At 41.9% G+C, this 21,426-nt stretch overlaps 1 protein-coding gene across 1 annotated transcript in view; it reads right to left on the bottom strand.

Moving 5' to 3' along the window:
• drd3 (dopamine receptor D3) overlaps positions 1–21,426 on the bottom strand; it is a 69,876-nt gene that overhangs the window by 16,352 nt on the left and 32,098 nt on the right. The window contains exons 3-4 of the mRNA XM_072584915.1: positions 17,217–17,512; positions 3,932–4,041 (exon numbers count right to left, since the gene is read on the bottom strand). Of these exons, the coding sequence (XP_072441016.1) occupies positions 3,932–4,041; positions 17,217–17,489 (383 nt within the window). The 5' untranslated portion in view covers positions 17,490–17,512. The remainder of the gene's footprint in view (positions 1–3,931; positions 4,042–17,216; positions 17,513–21,426) is intronic.

The following is a 21,426-nucleotide window of genomic DNA, read 5'->3' on the forward strand; positions in this document are numbered from 1 at the left end:
ACCTTAAACATGTGCCCTTTAGTTTGCGACTCCCCTACCTTGAGAAAACAGTCTTGGCTATTCACCCTATCCATGCCCCTCGTGATTTTATAAACTTCCATAAGGTCACCCCTTAGCCTATAGCTGAAACCCTCCAATCAAATCACCATTCTTGTAAATCTTTTCTAAACGCTTTCAAGTTTAACAACATCCTTCCTATAGCAGGCAGACCAGAACTGCACACAGTATTCCAAAAGTCACCTAACCAATGTCCTGTACAGCTATAACGTGACCTCTTAACTCTTATACTTAATGCACTGAGCAATAAAAGCAAACGTACCAAACATCTTCTTTAGCACCCTGTCTACCTGTGTTTCTTATTTCAAGGAATTATGAACTTGCACTCCAAGGTCTCTTTGTTTGGCATCACTACCCAAGATCCTGCCACTAAATGTATAGGTTCTGCCCTAATTTGCCTTATCAAAGTACAACACCTCACATTTATCTAAATTGAATACCATGCCACTCCTCAGCCTATTGGCCCATCTGATCACAATCTCGTTATACACTGTGGCAACCTTCTTCGCTGTCCACTACACCTCCAACGTTGGCATCTGCAAACGAACTAACCATTCCTCCTATGTTCACATCCAAATCATTTATTGGGTTTTGAGATGGTTTGTTGCTCAGGTTGAGGTTTTGGATGTAGGTTCGCTCGCTGAGCTGGAAGGTTCAGTGGGCCTCTGGGCAAAGCACTGCTGATGATTTCTGCTTTCTATATGTAAGTTTGGGTTTCTTAGGGTTGGTGATGTCATTTCCTGTGATGATGTTATTTCCTGTTCTTTTTTTCATGGGGTGGTAAGTGGGATCCAAGTCAATGTGTTTGGTGCTAGAGTTTTGGTTGGAATGCCATGCTTCTAGGAATTTTTGTACATGCCTCTGTTTGGCTTGTCCTAGGATGGATGTGTTGTCCCAGTCGAAGTGGTGTCCTTTCTTATCTGTATGTAAGGATACTAGTGAGAGTGAGTAATGTAATTTTGTGGCTAGTTGGTATTCATGTATCATGGTGGCTAGTTTTCTGCCTATTTGTCCAATATAGTGTTTGTTACAGTCCTTGCATGGTATTTTGTAAATGACATTAGTTTTGCTTGTTGTCTGTATAGGGTCTTTCAAGTTCATTAGCTGCTTTTTAGTGTGTTGGTGGGTTTGTGGGTAACCATGATGCCAAGGGGTCTGAGTAGTCTGGCAGTCATTTCATAGAAGTCTTTGATGTAGGGGAGAGTGGCTAGGATGTTTGGGTGTGTTTTGTTTGCTTGTTGGGGTTTGTTGCTGAGAAGTCAGTGGACTGTGTTCATTGGGTACCCATTCTCTTTGAATACATGGTATAGGTGATTTTCCTCTGCTCTGCATAGTTCCTCTGTGCTGCAGTGTGTGTTCGCTCATTGAAATAATGTTCTGATTGCAGCTTCATTTGTGGGTGTTGAAATGATTGCATCTGTAGTTCAATATTTGATCCGTATGTATTGTTTGCCTGGAGACGCTGGTTTGAAGTTCCCCATTGGCTGTTCGCTCTACTGTGACATCGCAGTTTGTTGTTGTTTTCCTCCTCTTTAGTGAATGTTATGCCAGTAAGGATATTATTGATGGTTCTAAAGGTTTCCTGTAAATTGTTTTGCTTAGTGATGACAAAGGTGTCATCCACATAGCGGACCCAACGTTTGGGTTGGATGGTTGGCAGAGTTGTTTGTTCGAGTCTCTGCATTACTGCCTCTGCTAAGAACTCTGATATCGGAGATGCCATGTGTGTCCTGTTGGTTTGTCTGTAGGTTTTGCTGTTGAAGGTGAAGCACATGGTAAGGCATAGGTCCACTAGTTTGACACTGATACAGTTAGCAGTGTTTGGTGTATGTGTCTTTGGGTCTTCTAATAGTGTAGTTAGTGTTTCCTTGGCCAGGTTAATGTTGATTGATGTAAACAGGGCTGTTACATCAAAGGAGACCATTATTTCATCTTCTTCTATCTTAGTGTCTTTGATGGTCTTCAGGAAATCTTGGGTGGAGTGAATGGAGTGGCGTGAGTCTTCTTGTAATTGTTGTAGTCTTTGGTGTAGCTCCTTGTCCAATCTGTAAGTTGGTGTTCCAGGTAATGAGACTATGGGTCTGAGGGGGGCTCCTGGTTTGTGAATTTTGGGTAATCCATAGAATTATGGTGTTGGATCTGTCTGGTTTCATTTTTTGGAAGTTGGAAGTTATTTATTTCTCCAGACTTCTGCAATTTTTTGAGTAGGGCTGTGATTCGGTGCTCTAGTTGTGGGGTCGGGTCTATCGCCATTTGTTGTTAAGTGTTGGTATCTGTAAGTAGTACATTCGCTTTCTCAATGTAGCCTCTTCAATTTAGAATGATTGTCAAGCATCCTTGATAAGATAAAAATATTGTTATCCTACCCCCACCTACCACCCCTGAGAAAAAGAACAGAAAATGACATTCCCACAGGAAATAACATCACCAACCCAAACTAACCCAAACATATAAATAGAAAGCAGGAATCATCAGCAGTGCTTTGCCCTGAGGCCCACTGAAGATGTTACCTAGTAGGGTGATGAAATGTCTGGAAATGAACCTTCCAGCTCAGTGAGCAAATCTACATGCAAATCATTTATGTAAATGACAAAAAGCAAAAGACCCAGCACCTATTCTTGCGGCACACTGCTGGTCACAGGCCTCCAGTCTGAAAAACAACCCTCTACAACCACCCTCTGTCTCCTAACTTCAAGCCACTTCTGTCCAAATGGCTCGTTCTCCCAGTATTCCATGTAGTTTAACCTTGCTAATCAGTCTACAATGCGGAACCTTGTCAAACATCTTGCTGAAGTCCATATAGACAGTGTCCACCACTCTGCCTTTAGCAATCTTCTTTTCACTTCTTCAAAACACTCAATCAAGTTAGGGCGAGATGATTTCCCATGCATAATGCCATGTTGACTATCCCTAATCAGTCCTTGCCTTTCCAAATACAGTCAGTCAATCTTGACCCTTAGGATCCCCTCCAATAAATTAAGTGTACAGAAGTTAGCCCAACTGCTTAACTCTTATACATTCGGCATTAGGTACATCTCACGGTTATTAAACGGAACTGGTGCTTTTTATTCAGAGGAGAACACGTGTAGTTTTTTAAAAATTTGAGTGCGTAGCCTTTAAGATACATTGCAATCTGTTTATTGTTCCCAAAAACCATGCACATGAAGAGTATTCAGATGATTGCATCCCCTTCTGCTGGTTCCAAGGATTCCTAACATACCTGTGAAGAATCTATTTTGCTTTCTTTGACATCTCTGATGGTTCTTTTCCAATAGCCTGACTTCATTTACTCTTTCAACAGGAACTCAGTGTAAGATGACTTTCCGCTGTTGACTCTGTCTGATCATGCTCTGATCTTCTAAGCACATTGTTAATACTTCCTTAACAATAGATTCTAAATGATTGATGTCATTTACAAGACTGAGGTCAGACTAACTGACCTGTAATTGCCTGTGTTGTGTCTCCCTCTTTTCCTGAACAGAGATGTCATTTTTGCCAGACTCCAAAATATACGTTCCACTTCTGTGCAGCCCCAACCCTTATAGAACTCTCCAATATATCCATCATGTCTTCGGCATTTGTCAATTTCCATTCCTTTATAGCATTTCTCTGCTGATGTTGATTGCTTTATATTCCTCATTCCTTTTAGCTCCTTCTGTGGTTACCTTCTATTCTGGCATGTAATTTGCATATATGCAAGATTCTACAATATGATTTTTCTAAAGAAAATGTTAAAGTTGAAACTATTCCATAAATTAATGAACAAAACACTAAAGCACCATTGCATAGATCACCACTCCTAACGTCGAATGATGTCCTTAGTTACTATTTATGACATTTAAAATACTTTAAGGTATATTAAGAATAGACTTACCTATCAATACTGATAGCACAAAGGTTTAAAATACTTGCTGTGCACATCATGACATCCAATGTCACAAAAATGTTGCAGCTTGTTCGACTGAAGCTCCAATCCCCTACTACCTGTGGAAAATAATGTTAATTGGTTAAATGAGTTAAAAAGTTTGGAAGATATCAAAAGAAGCGTCTAAGGAGCAGTCAGAGGATACCAAAAGTGAATACAAGAGTATAAGTACACTTCATATCTATGTTTGTGGTGCTCAACATACCTGGTACAAACTTTTCTATGCAGTGCTAGTAATATAGAGTCACAGAGATGTACAGCATGGAAACAGACCCTTCGGTCCAACCCATCCATGCCGACCAGATATCCCAACCCAATCTAGTCCCACCTGCCAGCACCTGGCCCATATCCATCCAAACCCTTCCTATTCATATACCCATCCAGATGCCTTTTGAATGTTGCAATTGTACCAGCCTCCACCACATCCTCTGGCAACTCATTTATTACACACACCACCCTCTGCATGAAAACATTGCCCCTTAGGTCTCTTTTATATCTTTCCCCTCTCACCCTAAACCTATGGCCTCCAGTTCTGGACTCCCCGACCCCAGGCAAAAAGGCTTTGTCTATTTATCCTATCTATGCCCCTTATAATTTTGTAAACCTCTATAAGGTCACCCCTCAGCCTCCGACGCGCCAGAGAAAACAGCCCCAAACTGTTCAGCCTCTCCCTGTAGCTCAGATCCTCCAACCCGGCAACATTCTTGTAAATCTTTTCTGAACCCTTTCAAGTTTCACAACATCTTTCTGATAGGAAGGAGACCAGAATTGCATGCAATATTACAACAGTGGCCTAACCAAACATCCTGTACAGCTGCACCATGACCTCCCAACTCCTGTACTCAATACTCTGACCAATAAACGAAAGCATACCAAACGCCTTCTTCACAATCCTATCTACCTGCAACTCTACTTTCAAGGAGCTATGAACCTGCACGCCAAAGTCATTTTCTTCATCAACACTCACTAGGACCTTACCATTAAGTATATAAGTCCTGCTAAGATTTGTTTTCCCAAAATGCAGCACCTCACATTTATCTGAATTAAACTCCATCTGCCACTTCTCAGCCCATTGGCCCATCTGGTCAAGATCCTGTTGTAATCTGAGGTAACCCTCTTCGCTGTCCACTACACCTCCAATTTTGGTGTCATCTGCAAACTTACTAACTGTACCTCTTATGCTCGCATCCAAATCATTTATGTAAATGACAAAAAGTAGAGGACCCAGCACTGATCCTTGTGGCACTCTATTGGTCACAGGCCTCCAGTCTGAAAAACAACCCTCCACCACCACCCTCTGTCTTCTACCTTTGAGTCAGTTCTGTATCCAAATGGCTAGTTCTCCCTGTATTCCATGAGATCTAACCTTGCTAATCAGTCTCCCATGGGGAACCTTGGCGAACGCCTTACTGAAGTCCATATAGATCACATCTGCTGCTCTGCCCTCATCAATCTTCTTTGTTACTTCTTCAAAAAATCAAGTTTGTGAGACATGATTTCCCATGCACAAAGCCATGTTGACTCTCCCGAATCAGTCCTTGCCTTTCCAAAGACATGTACATCCTGTCCCTCAGGATTCGCTCCAACAACTTGACCACCACTGAGGTCAGGCTCACTGGTCTATAGTTCCCTGGCTTGTCTTTACCGCCCTTCTTAAACAATGGCACCATGTTTGCCAACCTCCAGTCTTCCTGTGACTATCGATGATACAAGAATCTCAGCAAGAGGCCCAGCAATCACTTCTCTAGCTTCCCACAGAGTTCTTGGGTACACCTGATCAGGTCCTGGGAATTTATCCACCTTTAACCGTTTCAAGGCATCCAGCACTTCCTCCTCTGTAATCTGGACATTTTGCAAGGTGTCACCATCTATTTCCCTACAGTCTATATCTTCCATATCCTTTTCCACAGTAAATACTGATGCAAAATACTCATTTAGTATTTCCCCCATTTTCTGTGGCTCCACACAAAGGCCACCTTGCTGATCTTTGAGGGGCCCTATTCTCCCCCTAGTTACCCTTTTGCCTTTAATATATTTGTAAAACCCCTTTAGATTCTCCTTAATTCTATTTGCCAAAGCTATCTCATGTCCCCGTTTTGCCCTCCTCATTTCCCTCTAAGTATACTCCTACTTCCTTTATACTCTTCTAAGGATTCACTCGATCTATCCTGTCTATACCTGACATATGCTTCCTTCGTTTTCTTAACCAAACCCTCAATTTCTTTAGTCTTCCAGCATTCCTTACACCTACTAGTCTTCCCTTTCACCCTGACAGGAATATACTTTCTCTGGATTCTTGTTATCTCATTTCTGAAGGCTTCCCATTTTCCAGCCGTCCCTTTACCTGCGAACATCTGCCTCCAATCAGCTTTCAAAAGTTCTTGCCTGATACTGTCAAAATTGGCCTTTCTCCAATTTGGAACTTCAACTTTTAGATCTGGTCTATCCTTTTCTATCACTATTTTAAAACAAATAGAATTATGGTCGCTGGCCCCAAAGTGCTCCCTCACTGACACCTCAGTCACGTGCCCTGCCTTATTTCCTAAGAGTAGGTCAAGTTTTGCACCTTCTCTAGTAGGTACATCCACATACTGAATCAGAAAACTGTCTTGTACACATTTAAGAAATTCCTCTCCTTCTAAACCTTTAACACTATGGCAGTCTCAGTCGATGTTTGGAAAGTTAAAATCCCCTACCATAACTACCCTATTATTCTTACAGATAGCTGAGATCTCCTTCCAAGTTTGTTTCTCAATTTCCCTCTGACTATTAGGGGGTCTATAATATAATCCCAATAAGGCGATCATCCCTTTCTTATTTCTCAGTTCCACCCAAATCACTTCCCTGATGTATTTCCAGAAATATCCTCTCTCAGCACAGCTGTAATGCTATCCCTTATCAAAAATACCACTCCCCCTCCTCTCTTGCCTCCCTTTCTATCCTTCCAGTAGTATTTGTATCCTGGAACATTAAGCTGCCAGTCCTGCCCATCTCTGAGCCATGTTTCTGTAATTGCTATGATATCCCAGTCCCATGTTCCTAACCATGCCCTGAGTTCATCTGCCTTCCCTGTTAGGCCCCTTGCATTAAAATAAATGCAGTTCAATTTATTAGTCCTACCTTGTCCCTGCCTGCCCTGACTGTTTGACTCACTTCTGTTCTCAGCTGTACTCATCTCAGATCGATCTCTTTCCTCATTAGGAATAAAAGAATGACTAGGGTAGGAATAGGTCCAATCAAGGATAGTAATGGGAAGTTGCGTGTGGAGGCTGAAGAGATTGGGGAGGCACTGAATGAATACTTTTCGTCAGTATTCACTCAGGAACAGGACATTGTTGTCGATATGAATACTGAGGCACGAATAAGTAGAATGGATGGCTTTGAGATATGTAGAGAAGAGGTGTTGGAAATTCTGGCAAGGGTGAAAATAGATAAGTCCCTGGGCCTGATGGTATTTATCCTAGGATTCTCTGGGAAGCAAGGGAGGAGATTGCAGAGCCATTGGCCTTGATTTTTATGTCCTCTTTGTCTACAGGAGTAGTGCCAGAGGACTGGAGGCTAGCAAACGTGGTTCCCTTGTTCAAGAAGGGGAGTAGGGATAATCCTAGTAACTATAGGCCAGTGAGTCTCACTTCTGTTGTGGGCAAAGTCTTAGAGAGAATTGTAAGGGATAGGATTTATGCACATCTGGATAAGAATAATGTGATCAGGGATAGTCAGCATGGTTTTGTGAAGGGCAGGTCGTGCCTCACAAACCTTATTGAATTCTTTGAGAAGGTGACTAAGGAGGTAGATGAGGGGAAAGCGGTAGATGTGGTATATATGGATTTTAGTAAGGCGTTTGATAAGGTCCCCCATGGTAGGCTACTGCAGAAAATACAGAGATATGGCATTGAGGGTGAGTTGGAGGTTTGGATTAGGAATTGGCTGGCTGGAAGAAGACAGAGGGTAGTAGTTGATGGCAAAGGTTCATCTTGGAGTGCCATCACTAGCGGTGTTCCGCAAGGATCTGTTTTGGGACCATTGCTGTTTGTCATTTTTATAAATGACCTGGAGGAAGGGTTAGAAGGTTGGGTGAGCAAGTTTGCGGATGATACGAAAGTCGGAGGAGTTGTAGACAGTGAGGAAGGATGTGGCAGGTTACAGCGGAATATAGAGAAGCTGCAGAGCTGGGCAGAAAGGTGGCAAATGGAGTTCAATGTAGCTAAGTGTGAGGTGATTCACTTTGGTAAGAGTAATAAAAAGATGGGGTACTAGGCTAATGGTCGGATACTTGGTAGTGTGGAAGAGCAGAGGGATCTTGGTGTCCATGTACACAGATCTCTGAAAGTTGCCACCCAGGTAAATAGTGCAGTGAAGAAGGTATATGGCGTACTGACTTTTATTGGTAGAGGAATTGAGTTCCGGAGTCCTGAGGTCATGCTGCAGTTGTATAAGACTCTGGTGCGGCCGCATCTGGAATATTGTGTGCAGTTTTGGTCACCATACTATAGGAAGGATGTGGCGGCACTGGAACGGGTGCAGAGGAAGTTTACCAGGATGTTGCCTGGTATGGTAGGAAGATCTATGAGGAAAGGCTGAGGCACTTGGGGTTGTTTTCATTGGAGAAAAGAAGGTTTAGGGGTGACTTGATAGAGGTGTACAAGATGATTAGAGGGTTAGATAGGGTTGACAGTGAGAACCTTTTTCCACGTATGGAGTCAGCTATTACAAGGGGGCATAGCTTTAAATTAAGGGGGGGTAGATATAGGACTGATGTTAGGGGTAGGTTCTTCACTCAGCGAGTCGTAAGTTCATGGAATGCCCTGCCAGTAGCAGTAGTGGACTCTCCCTCTTTATGGGTATTTAAGCGGGCATTGTATAGGTATATGGAGGATAGTGGGTTAGTGTAGGTTAGGTGGGCTTTGATCGGCGCAACATCGAGGGCCGAAGGGCCTGTACTGCGCTGTATTCTTCTATGTTCTATGTTCTATGTTCTCACTATCTCCCTGGGTCCCCCCCGCCTTACTAGTTTAAATCCTCCCAAGCAGTTCTAGCAAATTTCCCTGCCAGTATATTAGTCCCCTTCCAATTTAGGTGCAATCCGTCCTTCGTGTACAGGTCACTTCTACCCCAAAAGAGATTCCAATGATCCAAGAATGTGAATCCTTTCCCATACAACAGCTCCTCAGCCATGTATTCATCTGCTCTATCCTCCTATTCCTGCCCTCACTAGCTCGTAGCACTGGGAGTAATCTAGACATTACTACCCTTGAGGACCTCCTTTTAAAATTTCTGCCTAACTCTCTGTAATCTACCTTCAGAGTCTCAACCTTTTTCCTTCCACTGTCGTTGGTTCCAGTGTGGACAATGACCTCCTGCTCCCCCGTGAGAACATTCTGCACCCTCTCTGAGACATCCTTGATCCTGGCAACAGGGAAACAATACACCATTCTGCTTTTTCTCTAATGGCCACAGAAATGTCTGTCTGTACCTCTGACTACAGAACCCCCTAACACAATTGATCTCTTGGAAGCCGACGTACCTAGAGCCAGTCTCAACACCAGAAACTTGGCTGTTTGTGCTACATTCCCCTGAGAATCCATCACCCCCTACATTTTCCAAAACAGCATACCTGTTTGAAATGGGTCTATCCACAAAAGACTCCTGCACTAGCTTCCTACCTCTCTCACTCTTCCTGGAGTTAACCCATCTATGTGACTGTATCTGAGACTTTCCCCCCTTCCTATATCTGCCATCCATCACATACTGTTGCTGTTACAAATTCCTCATCGTTTCTATCTGTCTCTCCAACCGATCCACTCGATCTGATAAGATTCGCATCCAACAGCATTTATGGCAGCTATAATCCGCAGTAACCCTTAAACTCTCTTTAAACTCCCACATCTGACAAGAAGTACATATCACTGCAAAGGCTATTTTTGCTCCTTCACAATCTACAAACCCAGAAAATAACACCGTCTTATTCCTCTACAAACACTGCCCCAGGTTAAATTAATAGCTATGGATTATATTTTAAGTTTAATCAAGAGACTTATCTCCAAAAACATATAATCAAGAAAGAATCCACTACATTCACTACTGCAGCCTTTCTCTTGGACAGACTTAAAACTACAATTAACTTATCTGATTCTGTGCTGTGAACTTCGCCCAACAGTTCCTCCAAGATTAGTTGTGAATTTCATTGTTTGTTCAGTTCCTCCAAGATTAGTTGTGAATTTCGCTGTTTGTTAATTTTCCCAGGTGCACTCCGATGTCCAGCAATACACGAATTCAAACAGCAAAGGCGGTAACTGTGCAGGTTCTCTCTCTCTCTCTCTCTCTCTCTCTCTCTCTCTCTCTGTCCTGCACTGTCCTCACCACGTCCTTCCTTTGTGTGTTATTCTCCCTTTTAAAACCGCTGTTGTTTTGACTTTTTTTTCCCCAAAGTTCCAAAACAATGCAACAGCATATAAAACGTAATTGCTGCTCCAGGAATTCGAGGAAATCACCTTCAACACCTAAAATACCTCAAAAAAAAGGAGCAGCTCTTACAGCTAGAAATTTTTCCCAGCCTCCATCTTGGATTACCCAGAATCCTCGTATGTGCATGGTTTACAAAAATGTGGTCTTCAAAATGCTGGCTGTTCATTTGAAGCACATTGACACAAACACTATGTTATTCTCTTTCGTGCACAGCAACTCTAGTCAATCCATTACCTTGTTGTTCTTGCACTGAGCAGATAGTGTTCTGGGTTATTTCTGTACATCCCAGGGTCCAGGACCACGAGCTGAGGACTGCAGTAAAGCTTGGGGCAACTGCTGCCAAGGTGCAGTGGGGAAATACCACTAAGATCTTTCTGCCTAAGTTAAATTGGGGTATGTTCAGTAATCCTGGTACCTCAATTATATACAAGTGTAGTCTTGTACAAGTGAGAAATGCCTTTGGTTTGTTTGTTGGACAGAGTCAAACATCAATGTTTGTTTGTTTTCTCATAAACTTCAGTAGAAAATATATAGATATAAAACAACCTCTGTATCTGAATGTCAATTATCCGAATTTCGGATTATCCGAACAAGATCTCAAGCCCCCTAAAAACGTCATCCGAACAATTAGTAATCCGAACAAAACACCCTTCGCCTGTCTCATTCATATAATTGAGGTTGTCCTATATATTTGAATAAATTTTATGAATAACATATATTTTTGAAATAAAAAAACTTCTATAGCAATGGTCTTTATTTTGTGGACAACTCGTGAATCTTACTTACCATTTTCTACCAGAAGAAGTGACTAACTGCAATAGAGGTTTGCTACATGTCTACTGTTCATCAAACCAGTGTTCAGAGGCCAGAAATCTATTCTCCACTGACCAGATTCCCTAAAGTGGCACTTGGTCTTTAGTTTCTGTCTCAGAGGCAAGAATGCCACCACAGAACTGAGGCCCACTGCTTGTGGAGTTTGTAATCAGCAGATTGCCATAATTGGTACAATGCTATGAGAATTCATTGGGTCTAAAGTCAGTGTTGAGATCTCAAAAGGGCCAATCCCTCCAAATTGAATTCAGTTGTCCAGCACCTCTGCTGGGTTTGTCCTGCTGGGAGAAAAGGCCATTTCAAGGTGATAGTGATGGTGGAGTCTGGGCCATTAGCTGAAAGATCTGATCTTACAAAATGATCATATCAGATTATTGTTTTGCAGCTTTCCAAAGTTTGGCACCAGTCCTCACATGTTATAGAGGAAGACAGCTGGGTTTGGTGTGTCTTTGTTGTGTCTAAATATAAAGCTTAGGTTGAAAGGACAATTTACAGAAAATGCTTCAAATAACCACTTCACACAAGACTGATGAATCACGTAAATGGTCTTAGCGTAGGATGGTGAAGTTGAAAACCTTAGACTCATTTAAGATACCACTAGGTACATTTGGAATACAGCAAAATTATATCTTTGAATAGATAGACATCCCATATATATATTATTTATGTAATCTAGTGATGCTTGAGACTATGTGGTACCAGCTGCTATATAATACAACATTTGATGACAGTGATGGATTGCATAGGAAATGTGATATAGAGATTGTGAATCAGTTGAGTTATATTTGGTAAAATTGTAACCTTGACTCTTTAATCACTCTACAAAAGCAGCTCAAATACCCTAAAGAGATTAGAAAAGTCATTCTTAAATTACACTGCAAAATAAAGACTTATCAATTTAAGGACTTTATTCACATAGGAACATTAAAAAGCCCATTGAGTTAAACACTTCATTTACTTAGGTATGTCCACACCACATTATGACAACATAATTAGCAACTTCTGTACATCACGATATTCAACTTTCAGAAATACAATGACCCCAGTTCAGTTGTGATTAATTTAATGTGAGAGAATACAGAATGCTGTAATACAGGCTATGTGACAAAGAATGATAGCTATTTCAGCAGTAAACCCCTTCTTGTTAGATCCACAACAGAGACACTTCAATGCTTTTCTCTGTTCTTAATCTATATATTTGAATATATTTCCTCTTGAAGAATTTATCTAATTCTCCCTTCTGTGCTGACTTGTTTTTAGGAGACACTTGTAGTTATGCATTCTATGCACTAATAATTTGCTGCTTGGAAAAGCTGTTTAGCCTCTTCTTTTATGTTTCCAACATTAATCCCAAGTTTCTGTTATGTTATTACTGGTTCACCTATCTAACAAAGGAAAGAAAGCATTCCCAATGCAACTTTTAATCCTTCCACACTTTGAGCTGTTCAATTAAATCCTCCCTAACCTTCTCTGTGTAGCCTATGTTTAAGACTTTCTAATCAGTAATAAGACTGCATAAATTTATGTTTCGAGTCAGAAGGATAGAAGAGATTTTTCATAAAACAAATTATTATAGTATGAAATGCTTCACTATGAATGGTCTTTGGAGCTTAGTCAACCATAGTGTTTAAGATGAATTAGTCAAACGCTTGAGGAAAATGGAGGAACATCAAGTGATTAAAATTAAAATATTAGTGAAGGCCAAAATACCCCATCATGTTTCATCTTGCTTTTCATTAATTTACTGAGTTAATAATTGTATGCTTTATTTTTACAATCATTAAAAGCAACGGACTTATAGAAATACTGGAGGCATAAACTACCATTCTCTTTTCTAAATTGATACTGATCCCATAGAGGACTGATCAGATTGTGACCCAGACCATGCTGTGGAACTGATAGTTCTGATGTAGCGAGGAATGATGAGTCTGTTGAAGAGTATGTTCCAAGTGTTGACAGTTGTGTTCTTAATACATTGTCTGTTTGTTTTCCAGGATACTAATCATCACAGTTTTAGGTGAGCTAAATGATCAGATTATGACAGTTAAATGAGATAGCTTTGGCAAATAGAATTAAGGAGAATCCAAAGGGGATTTACAAATACATTAAGGACAAAAGGGTAACTAGGGAGAGAATAGGGCCCCTCAAAGGTCAGCAAGGTGGCCTTTGTGTGGAGCTACAGAAAATGGGGGAGATACTAAATGAATATTTGGCATCAGTATTTACTGTGGAAAAGGATATGGAAGATATAGACTGTAGGGAAATAGATGGTGACATCTTGCAAAATGTCCAGATTACAGAGAAGGAAGTGCTAGATGTCTTGAAACGGTTAAAGGTGGATAAATCCCCAGGACCTGATCAGGTGTCCCGACAACTGTGTGGGAACCGAGAGAAGTGATTTGCTGGGCATCTTGCTGAGATATTTGTATCATCGATAATCACAGGTGAGGTGCCGGAAGACTGGAGGTTGGCAAACATGGTGTTGCGGTTTATGAAGGGTGGTAAGGTCAAGCCAGGGAACTATAGACCAGTGTGCCTGACCTCGGTGGTGGGCAAGTTGTTGGAGGGAATCCTGACAGACAGGATGGACATGTATTTGGAAAGGCAAGGACCGATTCGGGATAGTCAACATGGCTTTGTGCATGGGAAATCATGTCTCACAAACTTGATTGAGTTTTTTGAAGAAGTAACAAAGAAGATTGATGAGGGCAGAGCAGTAGATGTGATCTATATGGACTTCAGTCAGGCGTTCGACAAGGTTCCCCATGGGAGACTGATTAGCGAGGTTAGATCTCATGGAATACAGGGACAACTAGCCATTTGGATACAGAACTGGCTCAAAGGTAGAAGACAGAGGGTGGTGGTGGAGGGTTGTTTTTCAGACTGAAGGCCTGTGACCAGTGGAGTGCCACAAGGATCAGTGCTGGGCCCTCTACTTTTTGTCATTTACATGGATGACTTGGACACGAGCATAAGAGGTACAGTTAGTAAGTTTGCAGTTGACACCAAAATTGGAGGTGTAGTAGACAGCGAAGAGGGTTACCTCAGATTACAACAGGATCTGGACCAGACGGGCCAATGGGCTGAGAAGTGACAGATGGAGTTTAATTCAGATAAATGCGAGGTGCTGCATTTTGGGAAAGCAAATCTTATCAGGACTTATACACTTAATGGTAAGGTCCTAGGGTGTGTTGCTGAACAAAGAGAGCTTGGAGTGCAGGTTCATAGCTCCTTGAAAGTGGAGTCACAGGTAGATAGCATAGTGAAGGTGGTGTTTGGTATGCTTTCGTTTATTTGTCAGCGTATTGAGTACAGGAATTGGGAGGTCATGTTGCAGCTGTACAGGACATTGGTTAGGCCACTGTTGGAATATTGCGTGCAATTCTGGTCTCCTTCCTATCGGAAAGATGTTGTGAAACTTGAAAAGGTTCAGAAAAGATTTACAAGGATGTTGCCAGGGTTGGAGGGTCTGAGCTACAGGGAGAGGCTGAACAGGCTGGGGCTGTTTTCCCTGGAGCATCGGAGGCTGACGGTGACCTTATAGAGGTTTACAAAATTATGAGGGGCATGGATAGGATAAATAGACAAAGTCTTTTCCCTGGGGTCGGGGAGTCCAGAACTAGAGGGCTTTGGTTTAGGGCGAGAGGGGCTACTTTTTCATGCAGAGGGTGGTACGTGTATGGAATGAGCTGCCAGAGGATGTGGTGGAGGCTGGTACAATTGCAACATTTAAGGGGCATTTGGATGGGTATATGAATAGGAAGGGTTTGGAGGGATATGGGCCAGGTGCTGGCAGGTGGGACTCCATATCCCTCTAATCCTTTCCTATTCATGTTCTCATCCACATGCCTTTTAAATGGTGTAATTGTACCCATCTCCACCAATTCCTCTGGCAGCTCGTTCCAGACAAGCACCACCCTCTGCATGAAAAAGTAGCCCCTTATGTCCTTTTTAACTCTTTCCCCCTCACCTGAAACATATGCCCTCTAGTTTTGGACTCCCCCACCATAGGATAAAGATCTTAGCTATTCACCCTATCCATGCCCCACATGATTTTATAAGGTAACCCCTCAGTTTCAGATACTCACACGCCAGTAGTGGAGTTTTTGTCACAAATCAGCCATTTGTCATTGAATGTCAGAACATGCTCAAGGGTCTAACTGGCTTCTTCCTGTTCTAATTGCATGAACCAAATAAATAACTGAACTATTGCCGTTAACAAAGGCAACTGTTTCATGTCTTATTCTACTAAAGTATTCACTTATAAATTTTCACACAATGGTCAATTTCATTTCATTGCTTCCTTTAAGAAATTACAGGGGACCAATAATGGCAGACACATGGTTATCCAGTCCGAAGATTCTAATTCTTCTTCTGCACATTGACTTGCTTTTCCTCACATGTTCACTTTGGCTCAACTGGCACTGTTTCTTCAAACTCACGAACTACAAGGTCTTTTGTAGTTGTCCTTGTGCATGCAATTGTCATCAAAGGGATGCAGAATACAGGGCTCTGTACACAATGAATCATATACTCTTTCAGGATAAATAAGTAATCTACTAATAAAAGGATTCCATATAGCCTCAAAGAGAGAAGAACATACCTATTTTGAATTCCCAGTCCAGGTTTATGTTCACTTTTATGATGTTTCTGCTGTGCTATAAGGGTAGCTTTTCCGATTTTCAGAAAATATAACAAATCTCAGCCTCACTTGACCAAAATGTGTGCTTCCATAATTCAAATGCACAATCTTTATTGTAATGATCATGAATTGAAATCATCAATTTAATCTTTAACTGGTTCACATCAAGCTGCTAATACATCAATGATTGTCTGGACACTGAATAAATACACCGTTGGTTTAGTACATGAATGTGGAACAATTTTTTTAAAAATTCCCTACCATGTTAAGCAAAGAAAATCATGCATTGCTATCAAACATTGCTTGACCCCAGAACAGCAGAAAATGTTTACAGCAATGGCACTGTTGAAGCCATAATTTTATGTAGAAAATGCATCAGCACAACAAAGGTCATACAAATAGCAATAAACTAATATCAATGAGATTGTCTGTTTAATTGTGTTAGAGAGAGTTAACTATTGACCAAGACACTAGGCAGTAATTAATTTTGGTGCTTCAAATAGTGCCATGCAATCATTAACATTCATTTGAGAAGAAAGATGGGCACCCTTAGTTTAATATCTCACTCAAAAATGACACCTTCAACCCTACTTTGCTTTCTTGATAATACCCTGAAGTGTCAACTAAACGTATGTGTCAAAGTCCCTGAAGTGAGAATTGAATCCACAGCAATCTGACTTCAAGATAGATTAGAGGGAGTGTTACCAATTCACCATCATGTTCACCACTATGTACATGTAGCAATCCTTCCATTCTACACAATTCTATTGATTGGATTGCTATAATAGAAGATAGACAGAGGTAAACAGTAAAGTCAAGGTGACTCCCAGAACTTCAACTGAGATGGAATTTCAAATCTATTCTGATATCATTCTGATTCATGAGTTTGATGATTTTAAATATGATATTTCAAATATTGAAATGTTTTAAATGTCCAATACTTCATGCAGGAATATTATATCTGCATAAAACAAAAGGGGTTATTTATTATACAGCATTTCATTCAAATGGAAAGTAAATAACTTTGAAATTGTTAGTTGCTTGAAGTTTTAATATGCATGGTTTAAAAGTGGGCCAAATTAAAATGTTGCAAGTTCCAGAGTGCTTTATAGTAAGCTGCACTGAATAAATAGGTGAGGTCCATCAGACCAATTGTCTACTTAAGTATACTTCTGTGTCATTAAAATTAAATCTTCCAAACTATGAATCAAAATATTAACATCAGCTATTGTTTGAAAATCACAAATGTGGTGCAGTAATAGATAGGTGAATCAAAACTTCAAATAATGGCCTTACCTCAAGGTACACAACCCAAGGCATCACCAGGATTGCTACGAGCAGGTCTGCTACCGCCAAGCTGACAACGAGATAGTTGGTCGTCGTTTGCAAAGACTTTTCTCTCAGCACTGCCAGGCACACCAGTACGTTCCCAAAAATTATGGCAAAGATCAGTGGTGAGAAAAACAGAGCGTAGTAGTTGTGAGGATGGTTATGATCAGATGAGTTCCGCCATCCCAGGAAAGGATCCGTAAGGTTGACAAATCTAACTACTATTCCAAAGGAAGCCATGAGGAACCATACAATCCAGGAAACTGGGTGAGAAAAGAGACACCATCATCTTGCTTTGATTCAGACAGATACTCGCAAGACAAAGCTTTTCACTGTGCCTCAGTACACGTGACAATAAATTCAATTCAATTCAATTCAATTCAATATGTGCAGTTCCAGTAGGTTATAAGCAATGCTCAGCTCATGATGTGATCTTAGAATCTTTAAAGCTATTAAAATTGAATATTTAATGCATTCAATATATGTGATGAAGGTAATTCTAATTATGCCATGAGGAGTTTGTCACGTTTGATAATTAAACTTGAAAATGACTGATCACGGTTTGTCATTAAACTTACTCATTCTAGCTTGCACTCCCTGTATGTTGTGGTTGGTTGTTTTGTCCACAAGTGATCGAGGTGCAGGTCCTTTATGCAGTCTTCTTCTGTGAGCTAATATAAGTGACTATCGTAAACATACATCTCAGGGGAGCTGTCAGCCTTTTCACATCTATTATTGAGTAGTAGCCGAAGGACCCGGGCACAAAGCAAGTATGATGAATATGTAACTAATTTAATTTGAAGTCAATCTTACTTAAAATCAGAAATATTGGGTCTGTAGTAGACCTTGTGTCAGTCATCTAAATGGGGCTTTTCCTCCTCATGCCCAGAGTCACAGCTCACCATATGTAACATTACCTGCTTGAGTATAAATTCTTTAGTGCATACAGCATGATGCACCATTAACTTGAAATCATCAAAAACTTTACTGCCTATCCTATCTTGCAGCAATTCCAATTAATCCTTAAATTCAACTCACTCCATGATCTTCCTAGAATCCCTACAGTGTAGAAGCAGACCACTTGACCTTCCAAAGAGCTTTCCATTCAGATCCACCACCCTACTTTATCCACATAACCCTGCATTTCCCATGTTTAGTCCACCTAGCCTGTGCATCCCTGGATGTTATAGGCAATTTAGCATGGTCAATCCATTAATCCTGCACATTTTTGGACTGTGGGAGGAAACCAAAGCAGGGGAGAATGTGAAAACTCTACACAGTCACCTGAGGCTGGAATTGAACCAAGGTGCCTGGCACTATGAGGTAGCAGTGCTAACCACTGAGCCACTGTGCCACCTCACTTTCCACATGTCCATCTCAATAATAGCATCCAGCTCTACAACCCACCAAGACCACTGCACGATCTCCAATCCTGGCTCACATATCTCCATTTTGAATAATTCCATCAATGGTGGCATTCTTTCTGTTGCAAGGCCTTAAGACAATTTTCTGTTTAAACTTCATTGTCTTTCTGATTGAAGCATTCCATCTGTTGGTTATGTGTGAGTAGTGTTAAGATTGGTGAAGTGACCCTTACCAAAAGATTGAATGGGTGTTTTCCTGCTGTATCTCACCAAACCTGCCATTGAGGCCTCATGGTGAGAACAATGCTGTATTTCAGCATGATCTTAACACATGTTGTTCCAAGAGCAACGCGCCACTCACTAAGGTCCCGGAATTGACTGGCATCCCTGGAACTGGTGCCATATCGTCCATTTAGGTAAGCTCAGTCAGCCCAGGGCTGCCCTGCACGATTCGTGACATCTGTCCCAGCCACAGCATACCAGGAAAAGTCAGCATTCTACTTTATGGACTAGGTCCTAGGGTTCTTGCTGGACTGGGATGTTGTAGAGGTAGGGTCATTGTTTTCCTTCAACACCAACACAGGATATTATGGCATCAGACCATGCCAACGAGGCCTGAAGTTTCCAGGCATGTTGAAGCAGTCTCTGCCATCTGAAGGAATGCCCAGCACTGTAGGAAAAAGGTCAATGCCCTCCACCTTCTCTCTGCTCCTTGACACTCATTGCCTTTCTCTCATTCCAGCAGCAAAACCATCTACAATAGGGCAGAAGAAGTAATGCCGAGTGGTGTGGTATGCCTGCCCATCATTTAGCTCCTCATAAGCAGAGGTTTCTGATTCTGACTGCCCTGAGCAATAGACAATAGACAATAGACAATAGGTGCAGGAGTAGGCCATTCTGCCCTTCGAGCCTGCACCACCATTCAATATGATCATGGCTGATCATCCTTAATCAGTATCCTGTTCCTGCCTTATCTCCATAACCCTTGATTCCACTATCCAACTCTTTCTTAAATAAATCCAGAGACTGGGCCTCCACTGCCCTCTGGGGAAGAGCATTCCACACAACCACCACTCTCTGGGTGAAGAAGTTTCTCCTCATCTCTGTCCTAAATGGTCTACCCCATATTTTTAAGTTGTGTCCTCTGGTTTGGCACTCACCCATCAGTAGAAACATATTTCCTGCCTCCAGAGTGTCCAATCCTTTAATAATCTTATATGTCTCAATCAGATCCCCTCTCAGTCTTCTAAACCCAAGGGTATACAAGCCCAGTCGCTCCAGTCTTTCAGCGTAAGGTTATCCCGCCATTCCAGGAATTGACCTTGTGAACCTACGCTGCACTCCCTCAATAGCCAGAATGTCTTTCCTCAAATTTGGAGACCAGAACTGCACACAGTACTCCAGGTGTGGTCTCACCAGGGCCCTGTACAGCTGCAGAAGAACCTCTTTGCTTCTATACTCAATCCCTCTTGTTATGAAGGCCAGCATGCTATTAGCCTTCTTCACTATCTGCTATACCTGCAAGCTTATCTTCATTGACTGGTGTATAAGAACACCCAGATCTCTCTGTACTGCCCCTTTACCTAAATTGATTCCATTTAGGTAGTAATCTGCCTTCCTGTTCTTGCCAAAGTGGATAAACATACATTTATCCACATTAAACTGCATCTGCCATGCATCTGACCACTCACTTAACCTGTCCAGGTCACCCTGTAATCTTCTAACATCCTCCTCACATTTCACCCTGCCACCCAGCTTAGTATCATCAGCAAATTTGCTAATGGTGTTACTAATACCATCTTCTATATCATTAATATATATTGTAAAAAGCAAGGTCTGGACTGGTATCAGAGGCATGCCTACTCTTACTGACCCAGGATGGCCTGAGTGAAGGCTATCCCCCTGGACTGGCCTGAGGCCTGCTGACAGCTGTGAGAAGCTTCCTTTGCTTTGTGTCTGTGCTAAAGGGCACAGCTGTCATATGTGTCTGGTATCTCCAGCTGAGGCAGAAAGCACAAATAAAAAGGCAAGGCAGGAATGCTGTGAGAACCTAGATGGACTCTGAATGAGTGAGCACTGTGTCAGTGAGTGAAGAGCTCAGAGATACAGGCTGCTTCAGTTCATGAACTGGCTGCGTGTGTCCCTGAGCACACAATGTCAGCATTACAATGAGAATTACCAGGGCAGCATTAAAGTGCGGAAACATCCTGTGAGTGAATTGGAAAGGTGCCATGGGTTCTTAGAGGCTGGTCCTGAGAGGATGCCAATGTCTGTGCTTAAGGCTGGTGCCCATGGAGCATGCCTGGGATGTTGGTGCCTGTGCCCAAAATGGAGATCTTTTCGGAGGAAGCAGCATGTTGTACCTGCCAAGTACTCACTCTGGATTCCATGTTGAGTTTTCCCAGAGTCCATCTGGCTTCTCACAGCATCCCTGCCTTGCCTTTTTTGTGCTTTCTGCCTCAGCTGGAGATACCAGACACATATGTCTGTGCCCTATAGCACAGACACAAAGCCAAGGAAGCTTGTCACACCTGTCAGCAGGCCTTAGTCCAGTCCAGGGGGATAGCCTTCACTCAGGCAGTTGATACAGTGAGTTTGGTAAGATCACAACCAGCGGAGAGTTAACAGGCTGTTAAATAACCAATAAAGGGGGTGAATTGGGAACTTGCTGGTCTCTGTCACACCACTTGAGCAAAGTGAGGAAGTTGCAGCAAGATGATCCCAAAGTTGAGATGACCATTTTCCCATTCTGCCACATAGCTCACCATAGCCCATATCACTCAGAGCCTGGTAAGATTCTGCATGCTCTCTTT

The sequence above is a fragment of the Chiloscyllium punctatum genome, chromosome 15 (assembly GCF_047496795.1).
Source record: "Chiloscyllium punctatum isolate Juve2018m chromosome 15, sChiPun1.3, whole genome shotgun sequence".
NCBI lineage: Eukaryota > Metazoa > Chordata > Chondrichthyes > Orectolobiformes > Hemiscylliidae > Chiloscyllium > Chiloscyllium punctatum.